At 41.3% G+C, this 26,446-nt stretch overlaps 3 protein-coding genes and 1 non-coding gene across 4 annotated transcripts; all 4 read right to left on the bottom strand.

The window, feature by feature from the left end:
* Positions 1 to 4,094: 4,094 nt before the first annotated feature.
* On the bottom strand, positions 4,095 to 5,084 carry LOC102510839 (olfactory receptor 2H1-like). Its single transcript, XM_014568318.2, has one exon. The coding sequence runs from the start codon at positions 5,082 to 5,084 to the stop codon at positions 4,146 to 4,148; it is 939 nt and encodes a 312-aa protein (XP_014423804.2). The 3' UTR covers positions 4,095 to 4,145.
* A 9,479-nt stretch (positions 5,085 to 14,563) lies between these two features.
* Positions 14,564 to 15,989, bottom strand: LOC102511079 (olfactory receptor 2H1). Its single transcript, XM_006195410.2, is given in 2 exon segments — positions 14,564 to 15,533; positions 15,535 to 15,989. Coding segments are annotated over 2 exon segments (969 nt in total). The 5' UTR covers positions 15,757 to 15,989; the 3' UTR covers positions 14,564 to 14,786.
* Positions 15,990 to 20,426: 4,437 nt separating this feature from the next.
* LOC102511301 (olfactory receptor 2H1) lies at positions 20,427 to 26,440 on the bottom strand. The gene is given in 3 exon segments (XM_032462628.1): positions 20,427 to 22,248; positions 22,250 to 23,263; positions 26,006 to 26,440. Coding segments are annotated over 2 exon segments (939 nt in total). The 5' UTR covers positions 23,015 to 23,263; positions 26,006 to 26,440; the 3' UTR covers positions 20,427 to 22,074.
* LOC116658406 lies at positions 20,532 to 20,634 on the bottom strand. Its single transcript, XR_004313786.1, has one exon. It is a non-coding gene; the product is annotated as a U6 spliceosomal RNA (small nuclear RNA).
* Positions 26,441 to 26,446: the final 6 nt, after the last annotated feature.

Below are 26,446 nucleotides of genomic sequence, written 5' to 3'. Positions count from 1 at the left end.
GTGATGGACATGTATTGGGCGCCTGTGGCACGTGGCTGAACAGATGTGAGGACTCTTCTTCCTAGGAATTAAGAAGAACAAAAAAAAAATTATGACTGCAAGGAGGTAGTAGATGAGATGGCCCCTGAGTACTTCCAGCTCTAAAAGTCTTTGTCTAAGAATTCTGAGCATCTTGGAAGGAATTTGCCCTCCACATGAAAGACAGTATTGAATGGCCAGTGGAAAACAAAACCAAACCTCATCTAGGACTTCTGTGATTCTTTTTGTCCCCTTGGAGCACTGCTTTTCCGAAGCTCAATTTTTCTCTTTCTCTGAGGCACTGATTTTTTAAAAAAATAATTTTCACATTTTTGCAAATGATCTGCAAGAATTGAATGGGCCTTGTCATTTCAGCCTCCTGCTCAGAGGAGCCAGCTTCTGAAGTTCCCCAAGAGCATGGGTAGGTTAAATCTTAGACCAATACTTGAAAACCATTGCATATCCACTTTGGACCAATAGGATTTAATTTGCGTTTTCCCTCTTCCCACAATGGAATGTTCTTGAGAGGGAAGCAGTCTATGTAGTAGATAAGCCTGCAGTGTGGAAAAATGAAGAGTTGGCTTCTGAAGCAGCAGCAAGAGCTATATCCCAGCCCTGGCCTTCATGTCAGGTGACAGCTTCCCTGCAAACAGGGGTGATACTCAGACTACTGAAACAATGTGGCATCGACCCACCTGGCTCCTAGAACAAGGAAGGAAATACTGGAGACTCATGGAAAATGAGACCTGGGGCTGCTGCGGAGCAATGCATTGAGGGTTCTTCCAGCCAGGCACTGTGCCCCAGACCGTGACACAGTGGGGTGAGGGACGTGCACAAGTAACATGAAGGAGCACACAGAGTGTTCTCAAGGGGTGGCGGAGAGGAGGAATAGTCCTTTTCCTCTTCCCATCTTAGATTCTTTATTTAGCTCAGGAGAGACAAATGAAAGACAGACTAACAAGAGAAAAACAAGTTTATTAACACATGCATCGTGCCTACACATGAGAATACTCAGTGATGAGGAACCCAAAGGGGTGGTTAGAACTGGGGCTTAGATACTATTAAGGCTAAACTAAAGGAAAAGAGATTTGGGGCTTCTGGGTGATGGAGGCAATTTATGAGAAAGTGATCAGGGAAAGTGTGGTAAACAAGGGTTGTTTATAGTGAGGTTTGTTCTGTAGATTTAAGCCAGTGCCTTCTCCTTGGAGAAGACTTGTTAGGAGTCTTCTCTATACATGTAAATTTACAAAAAGAAAACGTGTGCCCCATTTTAGAGCTTTTCCTGCAGCTGCTCGTTCTCAGTGGCCTTTAGCTTAAAATAATCCATACACCAAGGAGACGTATTTTGGGGTAGCATATTCTGGTACCCATCAGGTGTGCGTGATTAATTCTGCAGATGGGAAACCAGGAAGGCTGGCTTGGTGGGGGCCGGAGGGATACAACAGAAGCCGGGCACTGTGCTCCCCGACCTGTTCCTGATTCAGTGACCCCTTCAGAAGGGAACTGGTGGTTATACCCTGAGCTTCTTGGATAATGTCCCTTAAGTGCTTCCAACTCATGCTTTGTGTTGGATGGCTAAGTGCCCACACTCATAGGGCCTAAATCTTGTAGTCTTAGGTCATCTGCAAGGGGTCCCCTTTTCCATTTGTATCCAATTCGGTAGCCTCTATATATATTTTAAAAGAATCTATCTTTTCATCGTTAATCATTTGTCTCCCTGGTGTAACTCTTTCCCCACATCTTCCCTTCTTAACACACAAAATACCTTAACTCTTCCCACACAGTAAATAAGCAAATATTTCATATTAATTTTGTTGCTTCCACCATGTTTCAAACCTCAGAAGAATTCTCCGATGCCCACACCACCCAAGCACTTGCGCATCTGATTCTTTCATTCTGTGTGCCTTTTGCGCCCGACTCCTTCGTGTGATGGTTACTTATGTTGGAATTATGTCTCTGACCATCTCAATCTTCTTTGGACACTTCGAGGGTTGTGAATGAGCAAACTCCTGTTGGATTTTCTCCTGGAGTATCCAGTAGATAACTGTCCACACAGACTGAATGAATTTGAAGTAAGATGTTTGTCCTAAACCTCTCTGTGAAACCATTTATTCAACAAATCAGGTTTCATTAAAACAAAGTCCTTTGGACTGCTGCATTTAATTCTCCATTGTATTCCCCTAGAGTCTGTCTAGAAAGGGTTTTACTGTATTTGAACATTAGGGAGCTGATAAACAGACATGAAGAGTAGAGGTTTCCAGGTCCCAGTGAGAGAAAGAGAATAGAGGTGGTGATGAGAAAAAGACATTATATAAGTGATTTGAAAAGTGGAGTTAGGGTTAGCATTACTTGCAGGGCTAAGATTAGGATTATTAAATATAAAACGGGGGCTCTAACATTGAGATTAGGATACGATCTAATAAGGAGGCTAAGGAGACAGGAAGATTAGTACATGGATAGCTAAAACGAAGATTCAGAGTAAAATAGAGTTAATGCTGCTGTTCTGGGCTGATGCCAGAGTAAATGTTGAATCAAAGCCATTTTGTGTTGAAACTAGAACAAAATTAGGATTTTCATTTTTCTTAGTTCATCAGCAGGTACCCAAGAGGATTTGATATTGTTGCCATTTTCATGGGAAAGCTGGGAGACAGCATTTGTGAGATTAGTACCCTAGAACCCTTTACACATTCTTTGGAGATATTTATTCATTCACTCATTCATTCATTTATAGAACTAATTGGGGGCCAATTTTCTGCAACATTCTGGTCCTTGGTTCTAGGAGCCTGAAATCTCATGGGGAAAGTAGGCCAGGAACACATGAGGAGCTGTACCAAAACTTCCTCCAGGCAAGTTATTGTTTCTTGTTCCCACGAGATGCTTTGCAGCAACCAGTGAACTCTTTCTTATTCCAGGGAAGCAAGCCTCCTTCAGCTGGGGGATCAAATTTGACATATTTTTAGACTGGGTTGATTTCCTCAAAGTTTGCTGAGAGGTTGAGACCTCACCAGGGCTGGGGAGACACTATTTGTATCAAAAGGCTGGGTTAAGAGCATGGAGACTTGAACCAATCCTCCTGGGTCCAAATTTCTGACATTGTTAAGCTGCTACTTAAACTCTGCATCTGAAAGAGGATAATGATATTATCTGCTTCATAGTAAGAGAGATTAAATAGTCAATATGTGTAACTTACTTTAAATGGTACCTGGGATATCATAATCACTGTATAAATACCTAATAATAGCAGTGCAATCGTTATCTTTCTGAGCAAGAGTGCAGGGCTGATGGCGGTAGAGAGGATTTAGGTCAGGAATCTGGGATGCCAGGTGCAATACCATATTGTGCCAGTAGATGGCACCAACTCCACATTGCCAAAATTGTCCTGGCAGCCTAAACATTAAGCTTGCTTTCTCCATCTCTGTCTTGAGATGTTTGTGATTTATGAGTGCCATAAAAGAAGAAACACTAGGACTGAAGAAGTTAAGTTTCTCTCTAAGGCCCTGTTCCGGTTTCCAGCCTAAGGGTACTGAAATATTTGATGACAGTATGAAAGTAACAGCATCTGTTTGAGAAGTTGCCTGACTGCAAGTCGTGGGGCCTGGCTTTTGCTTCTAATAGTGCATGTTCTTGGATGAGTTTCTGAACTTACTTGGGCTCCAGCTTCTGGGTCCTTGCTGTCATTTTGGGGGAATGAAACAGAACGAGAATGCAAAACAGACACTTAAGGAAGAGGGAAAAAACTCGAGGGAGAAGCAAAGAAACTATGGTAGAAATTAGAAATGGAGGTGAAGAAATAGCAATGATGTGAGAGATGAGATTGAAATGGAAATGATAAAGTTAGGGCCATCATCATGGGGGTGAAAGCCATTAAAAATAGAGGAAATATTAAATTTGATTCCTATGTTTCCTATAGAGATATGTGCCTCCCCTTAACACATTTTCAGTCTCTGTTCCTATGTCTCTGTCTCTCTCACACTCACACCCACACTCAAATGCACGCACACATATGTGGCTGTCAGTCATTTCTGTGACATGATGGGTGTGAGGAAGGCAGAGGTGTGAGGAATACACACGTCCTGACAAAACCATGAAGGTCTTCTTACTTTCAAAGCACATCAGGCAGCTCTCCCTCAGCTCTCCCTGGAGTCCACGTCCTTCCCCAGCAACCTCCTGAATGCCCTCTTTATCTCCTTATTCCTCAGGGTGTATATGAGAAGGTTAAGTGAAGGGGTGCCTACTGCATAGAAGAGACCAAAGAACTTGCCCCTCTTCTGAGCGTAGGGATTTTTGGACTGGAGATAGACAGCCATGGCTGAGCTGTAGAAGAGGGTGACCACCGTGAGATGGGAGGAGCAGGTCCCCAAAGCCTTCCTCCACGCTGTGGCAGAGTTAATCCTCAGCACTGCCCGGGCAATGGCTCCATAGGAAATCAGGATGAGGCTGAGGGGCACGACCAAGGTGAAGACACTGGTGACAGCCATCTGGATCTCATTGTAGCTGGTGTCCCCACAGGAAAGTTGAATTAGAGCCGGGACCTCACACACAAAATCATCCACCTGCTGGTGGGAGCAGAAGGGCAGGCGGAGGGTGGGTGGTGTCTGGACCACAGACTCCACCAGCCCAATGACCCAGGCCATGGCCACAAGCTGCCGGCAGAGGCGAGGGTGGATGACGGTGGTGTAGTGGAGGGGCTGGCAGACAGCCACGTAGCGGTCAAAGGCCATCACTGTCAAGAGGACACATTCTGTGGTCCCCAGGAACAGGAAGATGAAGAGCTGGACTGAGCAGCCTAGGAAGCTGATGGTCTTGTTTGGGCCCCAGAGGTTGACCAGCATCTGGGGGACACAACTTGTGGTGAAACAGAGGTCCAAGAAGGAGAGGTTGGAGAGGAAAAAGTACATTGGGGAGTGGAGCCTGGGCTCCAGCACGGACAACAGGATGATAAGTGTATTGCCCACCAGAGTCATGAGGTAGGAAGCTAAGACGAGCACGAAGAGGATTCTTTCAAGTCCTGGGTGTTCAGAGAAGCCCAGAAGGAGGAAGTCCGCTGGGGAGCTGTGGTTGACCATGACCTGGAGGGATGAGGTGTCAGAGCAGTGTGTCCAGAGTGTATTATAACAACTCACCCTTGTTACTAGTCAGGTCATACCAAGTGGATGTTTCTCTTCTGCCTTCACTCACTCAGCCTCAGATTCCAGGCACATCAGCATCCAGCAGCCCCTTCTCTTCCCCTGTTCTTCTAGGTCAGGTGTTGTCCAGGGGGAGTCAGGAAACCGTGAATGTGCAGAAACAGATGGAGCCTCACACCGGTTCCTCAGACCTACCCGGTGAGTTTAAAGGAGGCTGATGTAAAGTGTGGATTAACTAATTAACCTAGGACACATTTATTGAGTGCTGCTGTGTTCAGAGCACTAAGTGTTGTATTGTCCCTTATGTATTTGTTGGGTGAGCTAGAAAGGTAATATATTTTGAATAAATTTTCTGATTATAAATGATCTCTGCAGGTTTGATCATTTCTCTATTGGTCTGATGCATTTTTAGAGCTAGTTATTGTATTCCGCATATTGTACGTTTCTTTATTTGCAAGGGAGCATATCAGAGAGGGAATATTTTATCCATGGGAGAGACCTTTCCTTTAGGTCTAGCAGTCCTGTTCACAGACGGAGCAGTTCATTTGCCTGAGTCACTGAACCAGCAGTCCTGGGTGGGGACTTGGTCCACGTGCTCAGTCCCTGCCATGAGAAGATTACAGGCAGGAGGTGAGGGTGGTCCTAGGCTCACTAAAAGCACGGAGGAGTTCATGGGAACATTGTCAAAGACTCCAAGATAAAGGCCAGTAATACCAACATACTGAGTGAATGAGAGGAAAAGGTCAAAAAGGTGAAGGACCCACTTGGGTGGATATATCAGGGAAAGCTTCCTAGAGGAGGTGACTGGAATTTTTTTTTATTAATAGGGAAGTATTAGGACGTAGAAGATCAACTCAGAGATGGGGTGGGAGGCTGCAGCCACTCTAGCAGTTGAGGGACAAGGACTCCAGGTTCTCTGGTCTTGAAAGACCTTTGGAAGTCCACTGGACAGAAGTAGGGGTGGCAGGTGATGGCAGATGAGATGGTGGGACACCTGACAACAATGCCCTGAAACTTACAGGATGACACGAATGTCTCCCATCACAAGGTACCCATCTGTCTTTAAGTTCTATTGAATCTTCTTTTTGCCAGAATTTCTGCCTTTATGTCTTTCTTGGTTTGTTCTTTCTTTTTTTCCCATTATTCTTTTCTCCCCTATAGGATATACTAAAAAAAATTCATACTGTTATATATTCAAACGAAAGTGTGAGTAAAATAAATCTCTATAGTTGATGAATAATAAAGCCATCCCTGGTATGCCCACCAACCAGGTTAAGGAACGGAACCCAGGTTTCAAGCATCTTAGAGGCTCCTTGTGTGCCCTTCCCTGACTGCTCAGTTCCCTACCCCTGAAGATGAAACCACCATTCTGAATTTTAAACGATCACTTTGTTTTCTTTTTTGAAGACATATTTCACAGATCATAAAATTCACCCTTTTAAAGTGTATAACTTTGTGGGTTTTAGTATATTCACAAATTTTGCAACCAATATTTTCACTTCCACACCATTTCATCACCCAAAAAAGAAATCTCATGCCCGTGAGCAGTACCCCTCCTTTGTTTTCTTTAATATACAATATTTGTAACCTTACAAAATAGCTAACTTAAAAAAATTCATCCACCAACTGTCACCCTACCAATTTTTTTGCATTTCTAACTTTCTCATTCTCCTGGAATTTCACTCCGTTTCTCTGCCTTATTTCTGAATCTCTGTAGATGACATCTTCCTTAGTAAGTCTCCCTCTTCTCTCACTTTTAATTTCATCTTTTCCACTTTTTCTCTTGTTTATTATTTTTCTCCTGGTCTCTTTCCCTCTGACACATTCATTCTGCAATTTATGCATTTATTCAGTTCTTGAGCCCCAAGAGTGCCAGCATCATGCTAGGAGCCAGGTCAGGGAGTGGGGGGTCCACTCAAGGGAGTTTAAGATAATCCAGTGATTATTATCTGCTCTTACTCTTAGTCATAACATTTATTGAGCGTTTCCTATGAACCAAGCATGGTGCCAAGCACGTCCCTGAACACCTGGTTCTCGCAGCAATCCTGCAAAAACAATGTTATTATCCCAATCTTACCAAAGTGAACAGCCTCAGAGAGGTTAAGTAACTTGGCTAAGCATCCAGCCGGTAAGTTTCAGGGCTGGGATTCTAGACCCTGTTTAACTTCCAGGCTGCTGAGGATATGTAGAAACAGATGTCTTATAGAAGAATAAACTTTCTACTTACCCTCAATCAAATTAAAATCTCTTCTGCTGCCAGTGATGACAAAACTCTTAACTGGTGCCTAGCCTCCATCAAGAGGAAAATGTAAAGAAGAATGGGCGTCCTTGAGTGGCCAGTAAGTCTCTGGTCCAATACAGACTGCTGATACTTCCTACCAGGCGCTTTTCTAAGCACGTGCACACGTAATGTGCTAGAGCTGGCTCATACCAGCTCTTGATTGTTAACTTTTCAGGAATTTTGTGAGACACGTATTAAACTATTGGTAGCTTAACTCAGCCATAGGAGCAGTATTTACACCATGGAAATTGGCAAACACTTCAAAGTTGCTCTCTGTCACCCCCAGCCAAGGTGGTTGTTAAACACTTCCCACCACACCTTTGATTGCCCCTCACAATAGCTCTGTGTATTGTCTATCTTCCTTTTACCATAAATAGACCGAAGCCAAGAAAGTTTAAATAACTTTACCAAGACTATATGGTTATTAAGTGCCAGAGCTGATGTTTGAAACCAAGTAGACTGGCAGCAGAGGCTGTGCCCCATCTACAGCCCACGGCATCTCCGCAGGGAAGATGAGGCCGGCGGAGGTCAGAGGCACTGCCGTGCTGCTGAACTCCTTGCAAACCACCCTTCCGCTCAGTCTGCAGGAGAAGTCAGCTTGTTTTAGTGGCACAGGAGGTAGAAAGGTTGACACGGTGTGGTGGTGGAGGGAAGGGTCCCAGGACTCCCATCCTATGGAGAGGTCGAGCTCATTAATTCTGCTAAGACCCTGGGGGTTCCACAGGCCACAGACAATTAGACACTAATTGTGGTAGAGAGGGTGGGGGAGTATCTAGAGAAAATGTGCCAGCAACAGTCATCAGAGTGGCAGGTCAAACGGTCACCCACTGCTTCTTTCTGTCAATAGGAAGAACAAAGTGGTCTCTCCTTTCCGGCACCTCCAGACAGTCCCCTGGCTCCCAGATACTCCTCTCAAGCCTCTGATCCATCAGTTCAGGATCCCACTTTTTAAAGTTTTCAACTTCTTCCCTTTCCATTTAATTCTTCTGTCTGAGTGGAAACACACTGCAGTAACACAGAATTGTGAAACCCTAGGGTTGGAAGAGCACTTAAGGCATTTAGTGTAACCTTCCTGTGATGTAGCAGAAACACTATCATGCCTCTACCCCATTAGAGGAGGGGCACATGGGGTCAGCTAATAAACAGCATCCTGGTCCAGGTCTGGATCACAATGGCTGTATTAGGTCCATGGACACGCCCAGTAGTCATTACTGCGGTCACCAAGTATATAACTGCGATACACGTACTCGGTGGTTGGCAGAATTCCCACAATTGTTCTCTGGTCTGTGGAGTAGGAGATATGCGAGTGGGTGGGAGATCTGGAGTATGGGGTACCCATGTTGGAAGGGCTGGGAGAAGGCAATCATCAGGCTGGGTTGGGGCTGCGAGATTGCTGAGGGATTGTGTATTCAGGGCACATAGCTGGGGGCAGAGCACCACTGAATGTCCTCACATGGGCTTCGTGGACCCAGCAAGAGAAGTGCCACTCCACTGCTGAGAAAGCTTAATGTCCTACTCACTGTAAAGGAGACATCTTTACAGAAATTCAGTCTGTTAATGCAAAGCAATGATTGAAGTTGAATTTGAAGCTGAGAGCCAATGTATTCGTAACTGGCACACATATAAAAATGTAAATAAATATAAACGTGTAATATCCTTACTCTTAACCATAACACCAGTCTGTTATTTACACATTGCACACCTCATTTTGTTCATTTGCTAGGTCATCCCATATGAGTATATGTATAGTTGCCTTTTTTAAAGGCTACATATTATTCTTCTGTATAGACCTTCAATTATTCAACCAGTCCCTCATTAATTTTATCTTATTTCCAATCATTTTGCGTTAAAAACAATATTGCAATAAATATCTTTGTTCACATATTATTTTATACCTGCATGTATATATTGAGATAAAATTCTACAAGTATAATTGCTGGGTCAGTGTATGTGCACGAATACTTTAAAAATTATATTTTGAACAAAATTTGATACATGAAAAGGATAAATGTTACACAGATGTAAATGACAACATTAGTAATTCAATAAACACTCATTAAGTGACCCCCTAATCCAAGAACTAGAATATCACCACTGCCTTTCATCTTCCTGTGTCCTCTTCTCCATCCCGCTCAACTGCCTCCTGCTGCAGGTGCTCACTACACTGAATCTTGAGTTTATCATTTCCTTGGTTTTTATTTTAACAGTTTTATTGCATATTTATAGATATATCTAAAAAACATACCATCCAGTGTTTTTCTATCCTTTATAATCAATGTGTTGCTGGTGAGTAATAGTACACCAAATTTTATCTTTACTAAGAAATAAAGTTATAGCATTTGTGATAATGAATTATTGAGTCGTGGAACTCAGTTTCCTTCAATAAATTGTTTTGTATAAACATTTAGGTTCTTATAGTTGAATTTTAGGTTTTGATTATGACCTGATGAGACAATACCAGAGGGGTCCTTAGGGCTTCATCCCCTATTGAAAAATTTCCTGTAAGTGACTATCTCAGCATTTAGATTGAGCTTTACCACTGACCTATAGTTTTCTTCTACCTCAAAAACAAACATACCCTGAATTTGAAAGTACCCTGTCTCTGTTTGTTTATCTATTATATTGATTATTTTTACAATTTATCAAAAAAAAATCATACTTTAAGTAGTCTTTAGAGAGCTGATTTTTTTTTTTTTTCACTCAACAACAACTCCCTGGGCTTCTGTGACACTTACTCCATCTCCTTAACATTTCAAAAATTCCCACAGCCTAATTCTGCTCCTTGTCTGATTTCTTTTGGTATTGCTAGAGAATAAATAAGGTGAGAATATTCTGTCTCTAAGAGAATTTTTTTATGACACAAAGCAAGTATGTCCATTCTGGTACTGCATTCAGAAGCAAGGATGTGTGAAACTCCTAAGAAAAAAATCATTTTTGGTCAGAAATGAAAGTATCCAGGGAGTCGGGATCTGTTCTGCCTCTTGGAGGGAGGTAATTTCACATGGGAAGAGGAGGAAAAAAGAGAGATGACCAGAGTCCAGATTTGTGTTTATATTTCTTGAAAGGGCATCATTTCTCTGAACTCAGGTCCTCAATGAACGGGAAATCCCCTGAGATAGGGGATTTCAGGTTTCCTCCAGCAGTAGCTGCGTGCTAGAAATCTGCAGCTCCAGTAGGCAGGTTCTCTGTCACCACCCCAGGGTCTGGCCAGTCAGGAACAATGTGATGTTCAGTGAGTTTGTGGGTGAGGATTTCTATTCCTGGTTAGTGAGGCTTATAAGGGAGGCTTACCTTAACTGACCAGAAGGGGTAACCGACCAACTTCTCAGACCCTGTGTTTTAAAATACAGTATGTTAATTGAAACAAATTGAACACCAACAGTTTAGAAAATGATGGCCTTTGAAAAGATAGTTTATTATTCATAGATCCCAAGAGGAAGTGGCACACCACACCATGAAGGGCCATGTGAGAAAGCACCAAAGTTGGTCCCAGGCAGAGAGAGGAGGGGGCGCTGTGGACAAGAGCCTTTCACATGGTTTCTGCAGAAAGAGATGGGCGAGACAGAGTAAGCAGGTTTAGAACTGGCTAGTTTATAGCATTTCAGTGGACTCAGACATTGGGACTGTTTCTAGTTGTCTGGTACCTGGCCCTGGGGAGGTTAGGGCAGGTGGATGGTGGCCCGGAGTGTGAGGGCTTGATAAAGGGGGTTCTTGGGGTATGAGCTCTGAATTGGTTGGTTTGTATTTGAAACAAATATGCTCAGGGTGAACTGTTTACTATCCCTAGGAATAAGCTGTTCCTGGAGGGAGTTCCTCCAGTGTCCACAAGACCCCAGATATCACCATTAGGTTACAGAAAACAATAGACATGGTTGATACATTCTGCTTGGAAGTGGAGACCTCAGGTGCCTAGTCTTTGCTTTGCCCAAGTGTTGAGACCCTGGAAGTCCAGCGGGAGCCTGCGGGGCATGGTGAGCATCAGCTGATGGGTGTCAGTGTCATCTGGATGTGCGTGATGGTGCGGGCTTTGAATGCTCGCAGTCCTGGGAGAACAGTTCTTGTCTACCTGTCCACCAGGCTGCAGTCTTCCTCCAGGCTTGGTTCCCTGCACTCATAGGCTGTTTTCTCACCTCTACAAAGTCGGGGAAAAGTGCATGGGGAGGGGTCCAGGTAAGACCTGCCATCCAAGTATAGTCCTGCCTACACTTAGGCTTCAAACCTCCCCTTGTTCTCACTCATACCAAGGCTCCTTGAAGTTTCCTCTATTCTTTTTAAAAATCTCTCCGCTTCCTTGCTTCTAACATACACCTTGCCTGTAACACACACACACACACATTTGGATGTTGATTCATACCCCATAAAAATATTGGGAGAATTATATGAGGCAACATACTTGAAAATGTCTTGCACAGTAAGATATAGCAGGTGATCCCTAATTGTTACTTCCCCTTTTCTGTCTTCATTTCGTTGTTCACACACTCATAAATTCATTCATGCATACAAAAATATTCAGTAAGTACCTACCATGCCAGACACTGAGCCAGCACTGAGAATGTAAAGACAAGCAAGCCTCTAGACCCTTCCTGTCTCCTGGGGGAGGTAGACAACTAAAAGAATGTTCTATTACTTCATGAGATGTGCTTATACAGGGAGATCTGGGGAGAACAGAGAGGAGCATCTGCTTCAGAGCAGGACGGAAGAGAGTTAGAGATGGCTTCTTGGAGGATGTGGTTCTTATGCTGAGTTCTTACAAATCCACGTTGTTTCTTTTTTTGTGTGAAGGAGAGTTGGAGAGGAAAAGTCCTCCCAAGTGGAGAGAATAGCATATTCAAAGGCTAGATGTGACAGAAAGCTTGGCAAGGTTCAAGGACTTTTTCAGGTAGTTTTAGGCACTTGCAAGATCCCAGGTGAGTCATGAGAGATGAGCTGGTAAAATCAGAAAAGCAGGAACCTGATCTTGGAGTTTGGGATCTGTGTTTAATATGTTTAATAGCAGAGTCTTCTTTTTTTTTTTTGGCTAAGGGAGTAATATGGTCAAATTTGTATTTTAGAATAATTACTCCTCCTCCATCAAATATCTCTGGTTTTCTCTCTTAGCATATTGTAGATTTCTTTTTCCTGTTGCAGTTAGCTGTGGCTATAAGACTTACTTTTGCAAATGAAAAATAAATTGAAGTGTCATGTCACTTCTGGGTAGAAGCTATATGTGCCAGATGGCCATTTGCAACACTTAGTCTTTCCTCCTGCCCAGCCACTAGCAATGTTCAAGATAATGGTTGTTCTGTCAGTCTGCATACTGAAGTGAGAATTACGGCTATCTGGATGGCTGGCAGTGGGCATACAGGACGTGCAAGAAATGAGACTCCTGCTGTTTAAGTCACTGAGATTTTGGTGTTGTTATCACAGCATAAACTATTCTATTCTGTCTGATACACAGTGATGAGGTTATTACCATAAAAATGAGGAACATTCGGTACTCAAGAAAGATAGAAGCAGTGGGGATGGAGAGGAGTGGATACATGTGAGAGCTGTTACAGAGAGAAATTGACCAGATGTGGTGATTGAAATGCAGAAGAAGCAGGTTCATGTGGGGATGAAAGAAAATTTATATGCTAAGGCAAGGAAAGACAAGAAAAAATTGAAGATAAATTTCTCTCCATGTGTCCTTTCGAGCCTCCATCCTCCCTCCCTAATGTGCAGTGTGCATCTGCGCTACCAAAACTCCTCAAAGGTGGGAGTGTCTGTTTGACCACAAAGATCATTTTTCCCCTTTCTTCTGACTCTAGTAATGTAGTTTCTCAAAAAATGAGAGTTCTTTCCCAACTCTGTGTGGGGTCCTGGTGGCTTGCTGCTTGCTCTGTACTTGCTTAACTGGACTATGTCTCCTTGGTGAGCTCGTTTTGTTGTATGATCCTTTGTCTTGAAAACATATATGACTGTGCCTTCGACTTTGAATGGGTGCAACAGTTCTCAGAACTTCTCAGAGTTTGTCTCCTGGGATGTAATTGTCTCAGTTTGGCTCGAATAAAATTCCTTCTTAGGTTGATTTTTTAATTGAATTTTCTTCAACATTTAAGATACAAATTAGAGACGCACCAGTAGATAAACATTATTCTTGAGCTCTTTTATCAATGGCCTTAAGGTCAAGATTCTCTGCTCTCCTGCCATGAAGTCAGGATTGGCATCAAGATAATGTTGGCCACTGAAGGGAGGGGGCAATGGGAAGAGGAAGGATGAGGCAATGATTCAATTCTAAGCAGATTTTCTTTGTATTCTCCATTAATTCTCTGTTCCATTCACTGAGGATCTAAGAAGGTAATGGGTGTAGATAAACACTGAGGTGGGAACAGGAGTTCGTAGAAATTGGGGCTCATGCTGTTGCTCCCTGTCTTCCTTTCTAGGTCCTCCTCCATCCACACTTTGCTGTAGGACTGTCACCTGCAACCTGATTTTATTTTTGTGCCTGGCCATCAGAGGCTGGTCAGAACCCCAGAATCCCACTGAAAGATGAATGCAGGACAGCTGTTATCCACTGTGTTGCAGCCGAAGAACAGACCTGTGACTTCTAATGGTCACTGTCTATAAAGAGGTTGAAATTTGGTGGGGTGAGGGGAGAAAAATCAACTCTAGAAATGGGAACAGGTCTTCAGGAATGGAAAGAATGGTGCTATGATTCCTGGCCAGCTGTGTGGCTAGGGACCCCTAAGACTGAAGAAGTAAAGCTTTCTATCTGATAATTGGATATAAATCCTACTGATGCACATTCGATGATGAGAAGAAAGCAGCTTTGTTCTCAAAGCTCAGCATCTAGTTTTAGTCTAACAAATTCCTATGTGTTCTTGGATAAATCATTAAATTCTCTGGGCTTCAGCTCCCTTTCAACCTTCCTCAGGCAAGTAGAGAGAAAGCACCCTGATGAAGAAGGAAAGAAGACATGGTAGGAATCAGAAATAATAATAAAGAGGTGGTGACAAGGTGACCAGTTGGAGAGAGATTATATAACCAGAAATGAACATGGAGGACTTGGGGAAGCTATAGTTGAGGCGAAGATAGTTAAAAATAGAATGGAAAATAAAATAAATACATGGGGATTAAATAGTAAAAGTGGACAGGTGTAATAATATTATTGAGTGTTAGCTATGATTTAGAGATACTACTTCTTCTTACCCAAGTTCTGGTCTCTCTCTCTCTCTCTCTCTCTGTCTTTGTCTGTCTGTCACACACACACACACACACACACACACACACACACACACACACCCCAGACATACCATGACCTACTGTAGTGGCTTGGATAGGTATAGGGAAGGCTGTAGACTAGACAGCTCAAACTTGTTCACATAAGAATAAAGAATATCCTCTCAATGAAAGCACATCAGGCAGCTCTCCCTCAGCTCTCCCTGGAGTCCACAGTCCTTCCCCAGCAACCTCCTGAATGCCTTCTTTACCTCCTTATTCCTCAGGGTGTATATGAGAGGGTTAAGTGAAGGGGTGCCTACTGCATAGAAGAGACCAAAGAACTTGCCTCTTTTCTGGGCATAGGGATTTTTGGGCTGGAGGTAGACGGAAATGACTAAACTGTAGAAGATGGTGACCACAGTGAGATGGGAGGAGCAGGTCCCCAAAGCCTTCCTCCACACTGTGGCAGAGTTAATCCTCAGCACTGCCCGGGCAATGGCTCCGTAAGAGATAAGAATGAGGGTGAGTGGCATGACCAGGAAGATGACACTCGACACAGCTAATTGAATTTCACTGTAGCTGGTGTCTCCACAGGCGAGTTGAATTAGAGAAGGGACTTCACATACAAAGTCATCTATCTGCCGGTGGGGGCAGAAGGGCAGGCGGAGGGTGGGTGGTGTCTGGACTGTCGACTGGACCAGACCCATTACCCAGGCTACGGCCGCCAGCTGCCGGCAGAGGCGGGGGTGGATGACGGTGGCGTAGTGGAGGGGCTGGCAGACAGCCACATAGCGGTCAAAGGCCATCACTGTCAAAAGGACGCATTCTGTGGTCCCCAGGAACAGGAAGATGAAGAGCTGGACTGAGCAGCCTAGGAAGCTGATGGTCTTGTTTGGGCCCCAGAGGTTGAACAGCATCTGGGGGACACAAGCTTGTAGTGAAGCAGAGGTCCAAGAAGGAGAGGTTGGAGAGGAAAAAGTACATTGGAGAGTGGAGCCTGGGGTCCAGTGTGGACAGCAGGATGATGAGTGTGTTGCCCACCAGAGTCACAAGGTAAGAAATTAAGACGAGCACAAAGAGGATTCTTTCAAGTCCTGGGTTTTCAGAGAAGCCCAGAAGGAGGAAGTCCACTGGGGAGCTGTGGTTGACCATGACCTGTTCCTGCCCAGACCTAGAGGGTGAGAGGTATCTGAGCAGTGTGCCCAACCTGTTTTATAACAACTCACCCTGGGTACTAGTCAGGTCATACCAAGTGGATGTGTCTGTTCCTGTTCCTCTAACCCAGCATCTCCAGGCACATCACCATCCAGCAGCCCCTTCTCTTCCCCTGTTCCTCCAGGTCAGATATTGTCCAGGGGGAGTCAAGAAACCATGAACATGCTGAAAAACAGAGATTTACACTGGTACCTCAGACTTACTGGCTGAAGGCAAAGAAAGTTGATATACAAAATATGAATTAATTAATTAGTTTTGATTAATTCAACAAACATTTACTGAGTACCTATTGTATTTTAAGTACTGTGATCCTGCTAAATTTTCCCTTTATTATATACGGAAGGAACTCAAAGAAATGTGGGTTGAGTGAATTTTCTGATCACAAGAATTTCTGGAGAATTAATCTTACTTTCTAGTGATGGGCATGAGTTTCCTAGAATCATTCATGTTCTATTTATTTCACACTTTTGCAGGGGATTCCACCAGCAACAGAAATGTGGAGTGTGGAGATTTCTTCTCCATGTATAGGGAACCAATCCCCAAAGAGATCAATGGGTAACCTTAATCTTTAAAAAATTAGTATGATTTTTTAATTGAAGTATAGTCAATTACAAACTGTGTCAATCTCTGGGTACAGGATAGTGTCCCCGTCATGCATATACATATGTATTTTCATTTTCATATTTTTTCCATTAAAGGTTATTACAAGATAAAAAATTATGATTTGTTAAACTAAAAAATAACCCCCTGCAAATGGAAGTCCTTAATTTCAATTTTCCATTATGTGTAATGTGGAAAATATGAAAAAATACATCAGTCAAAAAATGATTATTATCTGGTTCTATATCAGTAAAAGTTCCATAAGAATTGAGGCTTGGAAATGAAAAGCTGAAATTTCAGCTCTGTATTTTCATATAAGATGCAATTGGTAGTAAAAGTGCACCATATTGAGTTTGGGGCATTTAAACAGAGTTTTGGTTTTGTACAATGCTCGGCAGTTTCATTCAAATGTGATTAAAAGCTTTTTATTTTAAAATGAGTTTAAACTTACAGAAAAGTTGTAATAGTGGTTCTAAAGACTCCTATATAACCTTTATCAAGATTCATCAATTTTAATATTTTTACTTATTTGCATTATCATTCTCTTTCAATATATTTACATATGATAAGTTTTATTTGAGACATTTGGAGGTACGTTGTTTGAGTCATGACCTTTTACTCCTTAATATTTCAGTATATGTTTCCTAAGACAAGTTGGTCTCTTGAATAAACACCAAATTCAGGAAACAGTATTGAGACAACACTACTAGCTAATGTTTAGTCCATATACTAATTTTGTCAATTGTTCCAATAATGTCCTTTGTAAGAATTTTTTTCGTATGGGATCCAGTTGAGGTTCACATATTATGTACTTGGATTTCATGCCTCACTCTGGTGTCTTTAGCAATTTCTTCTAAGCCTCTGAACTAAGGGATCTGCTTCAAAACATCAGACGATGAGGTCCGTCCATGCTGGAGGAGCTAATAGGCTGGAAGGGAAAATGGGCTCATGCTCCTGAAAAACTTTGGCGAGGACACTGAACATTATCAGAAGACCCTAAGAATTGAAGAGAAATAAGGCAAACATATAGGGAGGATGAGACACTGTGAACTGTAGAGAAAAGGAGCAATATGAATGGATGAATCAGGGAATGCTTCCTAGAGGAGGTGACTATTGTTTTGAAAGACAGGAGAGTTATGGTACAAGGGGCCAGCTCAGTGGTAGAGCCATGCTGGCAGTTGAAAGGCTGGCAGTTGAAAGGCAGGAACTAGGCAAGTTGATAAGGAGGTGCCTGGAGAGACTATAATGAGATGGCATTATTTACCCATTCCAGTGTCTCTTCTTTGGGTTTAAAAGCCCCATCTCATCTCTTTATTTGTCCAGACGACCTCTTTTTGTTTCTTTCTCTTTACTTCCTCTCATTGTTCCTTCTCACTCTGAGGGATAAGTGTTCTTTCCTTTAATTTATGTATATATAAAACATAAATAAAATTTTACTATATGTATCTGACTATTTAAATCTTAGAAGCCTTTCTGTGTGGTCTTCCCTGATCACACCCACTTCTTTCCCCAGAAAAGGCAATCATTATTATTCTGATTATTATTATTTTTTTTAATAATTCATTCCTGTGTTGTTTTATAGTATCATCCGTCCCTGTAAAGTAGTCAACCACTTCTTATTCATCTGTCAGCTATGATCCTAATACTCTTCTGCATCCCTTACTTTCTTATTCTCTTGGTAAATTTTTTTTCTATTAAAATTTTTTTCTAGAAAAATTTTTTTCTATATTATTTCTCAATCTCTTCAACTTACATTACCCTTTAACTCTCTTTTTGTTCTCTCTTGTTCTCTGTGTTTCAGAACATCTTTTCTATCACCTTTTTTCTCGTCTTTTTTTCCCTTCGACAGTAACAAAATTCAAGCACTACTTTACTCACTTCCCATTAATTCCATATTCATGGATGCATTTTTTTTTATTGATCACCAAAGAGCTAGTTGTGCAGTACGTGCTGCAAGGAAATGAGATACCGATTACTACTCCCCAATCCAACAGCGATAACCGCCTTACTACTTTAGTAGTTACCATCTACTGAGCACTTCCTGTATACCAGGCACTGTGCTAAACATTTCCTGACTACCTGGGTCTCACAGGCATTCTCACTGCTTTCAAGGTAGTTAGTATTATCCTCCATGTACAGAAGAAGAAACAGTCTCAGAGAAGTTAAGTAACTTGCTCAAGGTTGTACAGCCAATAAGCGTCAGAGCTAAGATTCTAGACCTTGTTTGATTCCAAATCTGGTGCTCCGTATGTCTCTACTGTTGAGGATTTGTGGAAACTGAAGAATTAACTTGTATCTTGTTTACAATCAAGTCAGTATCTCCTCATCGCCTTGCTGCCAGAGCATCTCCATGACAAAGAGCTGGAAGGGTTGCAGCTCCCACTTGATCCTCACAGTGGGAACTAAAAGCAAACTAAGGAGAGACGGCACTCCTAAAGGGATTGGAGGTTAGGTCTCAGGTAATAATGTTGATTGCTAATGCTGCGGCCACACTTTCCAAAGCACTTTGCAACAACCATATGACCTGAATACTATTACTGTATTCTATCTTTGTTTTCAGATGAAGAATCTGAAACACAAACAGGTTAAGTAACTCTCTCACAGTAATATAGCCAGAGCTGAGACGTGAATGTAGGTGGTCTCTATCGTCCTGCTAGACGGATGAGGCTAGAGGTAGCTCTTTGCCAATGACGTCCCCTCCTTAGTCCAGGGAGTTAGCCTCTCTTTTAGTGGCACTGGAGGTAGAAAGGGAGGCATATGAGGTGATGGAGGGAGAGATCCCAGGATTCCCATCCCATGGAGAGAAAAGCTCATTAATTCTGTCAAGACTCTGGAGCCCTCCAACCCGCAGACAATTAATTAGCCACTGGCGCTAATGCTGGTTAAGAAAGGAGGGGAGGATCCAGAGGAAATATGCTGGCAGTGGTGCTCCTTGCAATAAATAAAAGTTCACCTTCTGCTTCTCTGTGTCACTGGGGAGTATGAGTGTATTTTTTCCCTTGTTACCACCATCCCTTGAGTGTCCCATCCTTTCTTCTCAAGCCTCTTTGGAACCATTCAATACTCCATTATTTTTTGTTTCTTTTCTCCTTGTTGAAATGAAGATATAATTTGCATACAATAAGAAACACACATTTTAAGGGTATAGTTTGATGAATTTTTATGATCTCAGTCAAGATACAGAATATTTCCACACCTTCCCCCTTGCCTCTTTCCTTGATACCTGTCCACAGCCCTGCCCAGAGGTAACCACAATTACGATTTCTATCCCCATAGTTTAATTTTGCCTCTTTTTGGACTTAATACAAATGGAATGAAATAATATGTACTCTTTTGGGTCAGGCATCTTTCACTCAGCATAATTCTTTTGAGATTCATCCAAGTCTTTTCATGTGTCAGCAGCTCATGTCTTTTTAAAAAATCATCTTAATTGAAGTCCAGTTAATATCTAATAAAATGCATATGTTTAAGTACATAGTTTAATAAGTTTTGACCAGAGTATATGCCTGGATAATCACCACCCCATTCAAGATATACAGCATTCCCATTGCCCTAGAAATTACCTGTACTTTTGTCCACCAATTTTAGCATCCAACATTACAAATTCTTGACTACAAAAATTATTTCTGGGATGTTTGCCTAATGGAAACTATTTCCATCATTTCTTCCATATTTATTATTTTGAATTTTACTGAACAGAGAAACTATTCCTTTCATCTTATTTATTTACTTATTTATTTATTGTTGATTTTATTTATTCTTATGAGTAATGACTTCCTATGTGTTTGTTTTATTCTCTATTACTCTGATTATTTATTTTGTTACACAAACTGTATTATGTTTGACTGTTGGGAGTGACTTTAAGTTGAGTTCTGTGAATTTTTGACATGTCCCCATCAATTTTTGAGCATTTCCTTACTTTCTGGCACCAAACCATGTTAACTGTAGGTTTTTTGTAGATGCCTTCAATCAGTTAGGAAAATTTCCTTCTGTTCTTAGTTTATTGAGAGTTTTTTTGTTTGTTATGAATGCATGTTGAATTTTGTGAAATGCTTTTCTGCAGCTACTGATACGTTTATGTGACTTTCTTCTTTAATTTTTTTTTAAATTAAAAAAATATGGAACAGTTTCACGAATTTGTATGTCATCCTTGCTCAGGGGCAATGCTAATCTCTGTCATTCCAATTTTAGTGTATGTGCTGCCAAGGCGAGCACCTATTTAATTGCTAATACGGAGGATTATTGATTGTGTTTTGAATATTGATCTAGGCTTGCATTCCCTGGACCCCGCTTGGTCCTGCTGTATTAGCTTTTTAAAGGTATTGCTGGATTATATTTACTAATATTTTGTTGCAAATTTTCCTGCTCACATAGGATGCTGGTATGTAGTTTTCTTTCCATATACTGTTTTTATCTGGTTTTAGTGTCAAGATAATACTGGCCTCATGAAATGAGCTGGAAAGTTTCCCTCCTCTTCTGTTTCCTGAAAGAGATTTTGTGAAATTTGTGTTATTTTTTCTTTAAATAAATCGGTAGAACTTGCCTGTAAAACAATCTGAGCCTGAAAATCATTTATTTATTTATTTGGTAAAAAACACATTAACATATTCTCCATCTTAACCATTTTTAAGTATATAATTCAGTGGTGATAACTATATTCATAATGGTGTGCACCAGATCTCTAGGACTTTCTTATTTTGCATGCTATAAATATCACCCATTTAAAGCATACAATGTATTGGATTTGTGTATATTTACAAAGCTGTGCAATCAACAACCCTATATAAATCTGGAATATTCTTATTTGCCCAAAGAAAAACCTCACAGTGGTCACTCCCTTTTTCCTCAGTACTGGCAGCCATTGATCTACTTTCTGTCTCTATGAATTTGCCTATTCTGGTCATTTCATGTAAATGGAATAATACAATACATGACCTTTGGTGTTTGGCTTTCTCCATATAGCATAATGTTTTCAGGATTCATCCATGTTGTAATGTGGATCAGTAGTTTATTCCTTTTTATGGCTGAATAATATTCCATTGTATGGCTACTACACATTTTGTATATCCATTCATTGGTTGATGAACTTTTGGGTTGTTTCTACTGTTTGGCTATTATGAACAGTGCTGGTATGAACATTCATGTGCAAGTGTTTGTATGAACAATTATCCTTAATTCTCTTGGGTATAAAGCTAGGAGTAGAATTGGTAGATCATATGGTAAACTTATGTTTAAACTTTTGAGGAACTGCCAGACTGCTTTCCAAGCCCCTGCCTCATTTTACATTCTCCACATCATTCTAGCACTTTCTTTCTCTCCCTTTCTTTTTTCCTCCCTTCTTTTTTTTTTTAATTAGTGTGTGTGATGGCATCTTATTGTAGTTTTGATTTTCACTTCATTGATGATAAATCATATCAAATATTTTTTCACATGCTTATTGCCCATTAAAAAATTGGGTTGTCTTTTTATTATTGAGTTGTAAGAGTTCTCTATATGTTTTAGATACAAGACCCTTATCAAATATTGATTTGTATATATTATCTCCCATTCTGTGTGTTGTTTATTCACTTTCTTGATTGTGTCCTTTGAGGTATAAAACTTTTATATTTTGAAGAAGTGCTTCATAATTCAGAAAGCACATCAGGCAGCTCTCCCTCAGCTCTCCCTGGAGTCCACGTCCTTCCCCAGCAACCTCCTGAATGCCCTCTTTATCTCCTTATTCCTCAGGGTGTATATGAGAGGGTTAAGTGAAGGGGTGCCTACTGCATAGAAGAGACCAAAGAACTTGCCCCTCTTCTGGGCATAGGGATTTTTGGGCTGGAGGTAGACAGGCCATGGCTGAGCTGTAGAAGAGGGTGACCACCGTGAGATGGGAGGAGCAGGTCCCCAAAGCCTTCCTCCACGCTGTGGCAGAGTTAATCCTCAGCACTGCCCTAGCAATGGCTCCATAGGAAATCAAGATGAGGCTGAGGGGCACGACCAAGATGAAGACACTGGCGACAGCCATCTGGATCTCATTGTAGCTGGTGTCCCCACAGGAAAGTCGAATTAGAGCTGGGACCTCACACACAAAATCATCCACCTGCCGGTGGGAGCAGAAAGGCAGGCGGAGGGTGGGTGGTGTCTGGACCACAGACTCCACCAGCCCAATGACCCAGGCCATGGCCACCAGCTGCCGGCAGAGGCGAGGGTGGATGACGGTGGTGTAGTGGAGGGGCTGGCAGACAGCCACGTAGCGGTCAAAGGCCATCACTGTCAAGAGGACACATTCTGTGGTCCCCAGGAACAGGAAGATGAAGAGCTGGACTGAGCAGCCTAGGAAGCTGATGGTCTTGTTTGGGCCCCAGAGGTTGACCAGCATCTGGGGGACACAACTTGTGGTGAAACAGAGGTCCAAGAAGGAGAGGTTGGAGAGGAAAAAGTACATTGGGGAGTGGAGCCTGGGCTCCAGCATGGACAGCAGGATGATGAGCGTGTTGCCCACCAGAGTCATGAGGTAGGAAGCTAAGACGAGCACGAAGAGGATTCTTTCAAGTCCTGGGTGTTCAGAGAAGCCCAGAAGGAGGAAGTCCGCTGGGGAGCTGTGGTTGACCATGACCTAGAGGGATGAGGTGTCAGAACAGTGTGTCCAGAGTGTATTATAACAACTCACCCTCGTTACTAGTCAGGTCATACCAAGTGGATGTGTCTGTTCCTGTTCCTCTAACCCAGCATCTCCAGGCACATCAGCATCCAGCAGCCCCTTCTCTTCCCCTGTTCCTCTAGGTCAGGTGTTGTCCAGGGGGGGTCAGGAAACCATGAATGTGCAGAAACAGATGGAGCCTCACACTGGTATCCAGACTTACTGAGTGAAGGTAAAGAAAACTGATGTGAAATATGAATTAATTAATTAGTTTCCATTAATTCAACAATCAGTTGTTGAGGACCTGTTTTGTTCTGAATACTGTGCTAGTTCTCAGTATTCCCTTATGTATCCAGAAAGAATTAGCAAAGGAATCCTTTTGATTGAATGTCTCTTTCAAGAGTATTTATGCAGGGTAATTTTCTACTCTGGAGCATAAATTTTCTAGAATCAATTGTGTTTTATCTACTTTACCCTCATTTGTAGGAGAGCCACCAGAGTCAGTATGTATGAATTAAGGAGTTTCTCCTGTGTTAAGTCACCCCACCACAGAGATATTAACTAGATGATCCTGTCCCATTAAAAAAAATGTAATTTATTTAAACTAAGCACAAGAGTATTCTTTACAAATAAAAAGCACTAACTTCAACTTAACCTTATGTGCAATGTGGCAAAATAAGAACAAAAAGGCTGCCAGTTGTCTTGTTTTATAACTGCAAAGTCTGTATGTATTGGCCTTAGAAATAAGAAAGATTTAAAAAAGCCTTTTCCCTTTCAAGAATTAAACAAGAATTTGTTTACTCCTTCCTTAATTCTGTTCACTATTTGAGATTTAAATAACTTTTTATATACAAATATCATACTTACAGACAATTTCTGTCCAAAAAACTTTTGGGTATTCTTTATCTATATCAATAAATTGTTAATATTTGCCACTTTTTATTGTTCTATCTTTTCTTTTTATATTTATTCTGAGCTACTGGATTATATATGCTCCTTCACTCCTTTGTATTTTAGCATGTATTTTCTAAGCAAAAGGAAATTCTTTATGTAAACACAGAACAGTTGCTAAATACATGAAATCCAAAATTGATAAAATATTATTATTAATCAATAGTTTATACTCATAATTTGCTAATAATTGTTCTTTATAGTAATTCTTCCCATAAAATATCCAGTGTAGAAATATGGACTCTAGAGAAGCCTTTTCTTAGCCAATGAACAAACAAACTTTAAAGTATAGGGTGATGGATTCAGTCCTCACCAGGAGAAGCTGTGAGGATGGAGGAAGTTCACAAGTTCAATGCTGGGGAAGGTGTGGAAAACTGTCAAGACCCTTCCCCCACCAAAACTGGAAGCAAATAAAGCAAAAATAATAGGTGTGTGAGAGAAGGAAGTCTGCACTGAAAGGAGGAATCTGGGAGGGGTCAGTCAAGGAAACCCCCTGCAGATTGTTTGTGTGGGGACGCGTGGTGAGCTCAAAGATGGGTGTGAAGTGTGGCAGCCACTCAGGCACTTAAGAGAAAGGAACTGGTTTTCTGAGAAAACCAGAACGGAAATGGCTTTCTTAGGAAGCCATTTAGGTGATGTGGAGGCAAACAAGCTGGTAGCCTTGTTGGCAGAAAGGACCTGGGAGTTTATGGGATGGCATAAACATCTCTTCATCATAAAGTCTCCATTTTGTGTTAAAAACTGTATCTCATTCCCTTTTTAATAGGACTCCTTTTTGGTCTTCTATATTCCTTCCTGTATATTTCTTTCCTCTTGAGGATAAGATTTATTTCCCTTAAAAGAACTGTGAATTATTTGAATAATGAAGAGTATATAAAATATGTCATGGATTTTACAGAATAATAAAATAAACATGTGGTACACCTGCTCCCTTCGACCCCAATTTAAGAACAGAACAAATGATACCCATATTTTAGAGCTTTATGTGTGTCCCTCCCTGCTCACATCTCCTTTACTCTCAGAGAAGAAAACACTGTTCTGGTTATTTTATTTTGTTTTATCTTATTTATTTTTTTATGTTATCTGTTTAGTAGTTTCTTTTTTTATTTAAAATTTTTTAAATAGTAGTATAGTCAGTTTACAATGTTGTGTTAATTTCTGGTGTACAGTATAGTGATTCAGTTATACATATATATATTTCTTTTCATACTCTTTTTCATTATAGGCTATTACAAGATATTGAATATAGTTCCCTGTGCTATACAGTAGGACCTTGTTATTCTGGTTATTTTAAATTCATCATTCCTTTTGTTTTTTTGGTTTTGTATTTTTTTTCCATCATTCCTTTTGAACTTGGTAGTTGTCATATCTTTTGTATCTCAACAATTAACCACCAAGTTTTATTCATCCATCAAGTGTAGGATTTCTCACATTCTTATTCTCTTGGCAATGTATTGTCTCACTCTACGTTATCTCTGAATCTCTTCAGGTTATACTTTCCTTTGACTCTCTCTTCTTTTTTGTTGTCTGTCTCTCTGAACATGTCTATTCCTCACCCTCTTTCTCTAGGTTCTTCTTTTCTCTTACACTGAGAAAGGCAAGCGCTTCTTCCCAGTTCCCATTAGTTCTATATTCATGAAGCATTTATTCCTTCATTGGTCACCGAAGAGCCAGTCATTTACTAAGAGCTACAGGGTTATGAGATTCAAATTCTGCTCCACAATCCAGTAATGACAATCTCATATTATTTTAGTTGTAACCATCTCCTGAGTGTTTCCTAAGTACCAGACACTATGTTAAAAAAATTCCCAAATATATGGATCTCAGAAAAACCACGAAAAAAATTGTTAATATTATCCTTGTTTTATAGAAGAAACAGTCTCAGAGAGGTTAAGTAATGTGTTCAAGTAACTTGTGTCAGGGCCAGGATTCTAGACCCTGTTTGATTCCAAACACTAGTGAAGATATATGGAAACTGACAGGCTGTAGGAGAAGGATTAATGTGTAACTTACCTACTGTCAAGTCAGAATCTCCTCATCGCCTTCCTGCCAGAGCTTTCCCATGATACAGATACGGAGCGTTTGGGCTGGTTGGAGCTGCCACTTGATCATCACACAGAAAGAAAAGCAAGCTATGGGAAATATTATACCCTTGAAACTGATTAGAGCTTAGATTTCAGGGAAGGGTAATGATTGCTAGTGCTTACTTCCCCAGCCCCTTTTCAAAGCACTTCACAGTATATAGTTCTTATAACAATTTCAAGAGATAGGTGCAATTATTATCTTCCTTTTCAGACAAAGAAATGAGAACAGAAGATGAATCACTTGTTCTGGAAAGCATAGCTAGTAAGCACCTGTATTGAAACTTGAACCCAGGTGGGCTGTCTGAAGAGGTCATATAATAACCACATCCCACCATTACTTTGCTGAACATGTGAGGCCAGAGCTAGCTCT

This window comes from Camelus ferus, chromosome 20 (genome assembly GCF_009834535.1).
Source record: "Camelus ferus isolate YT-003-E chromosome 20, BCGSAC_Cfer_1.0, whole genome shotgun sequence".
In the NCBI taxonomy this organism is placed as follows: domain Eukaryota; kingdom Metazoa; phylum Chordata; class Mammalia; order Artiodactyla; family Camelidae; genus Camelus; species Camelus ferus.
Note: the sequence above shows the minus strand (reverse complement) of the source record. Positions and strands in the feature narration are given on the sequence as shown.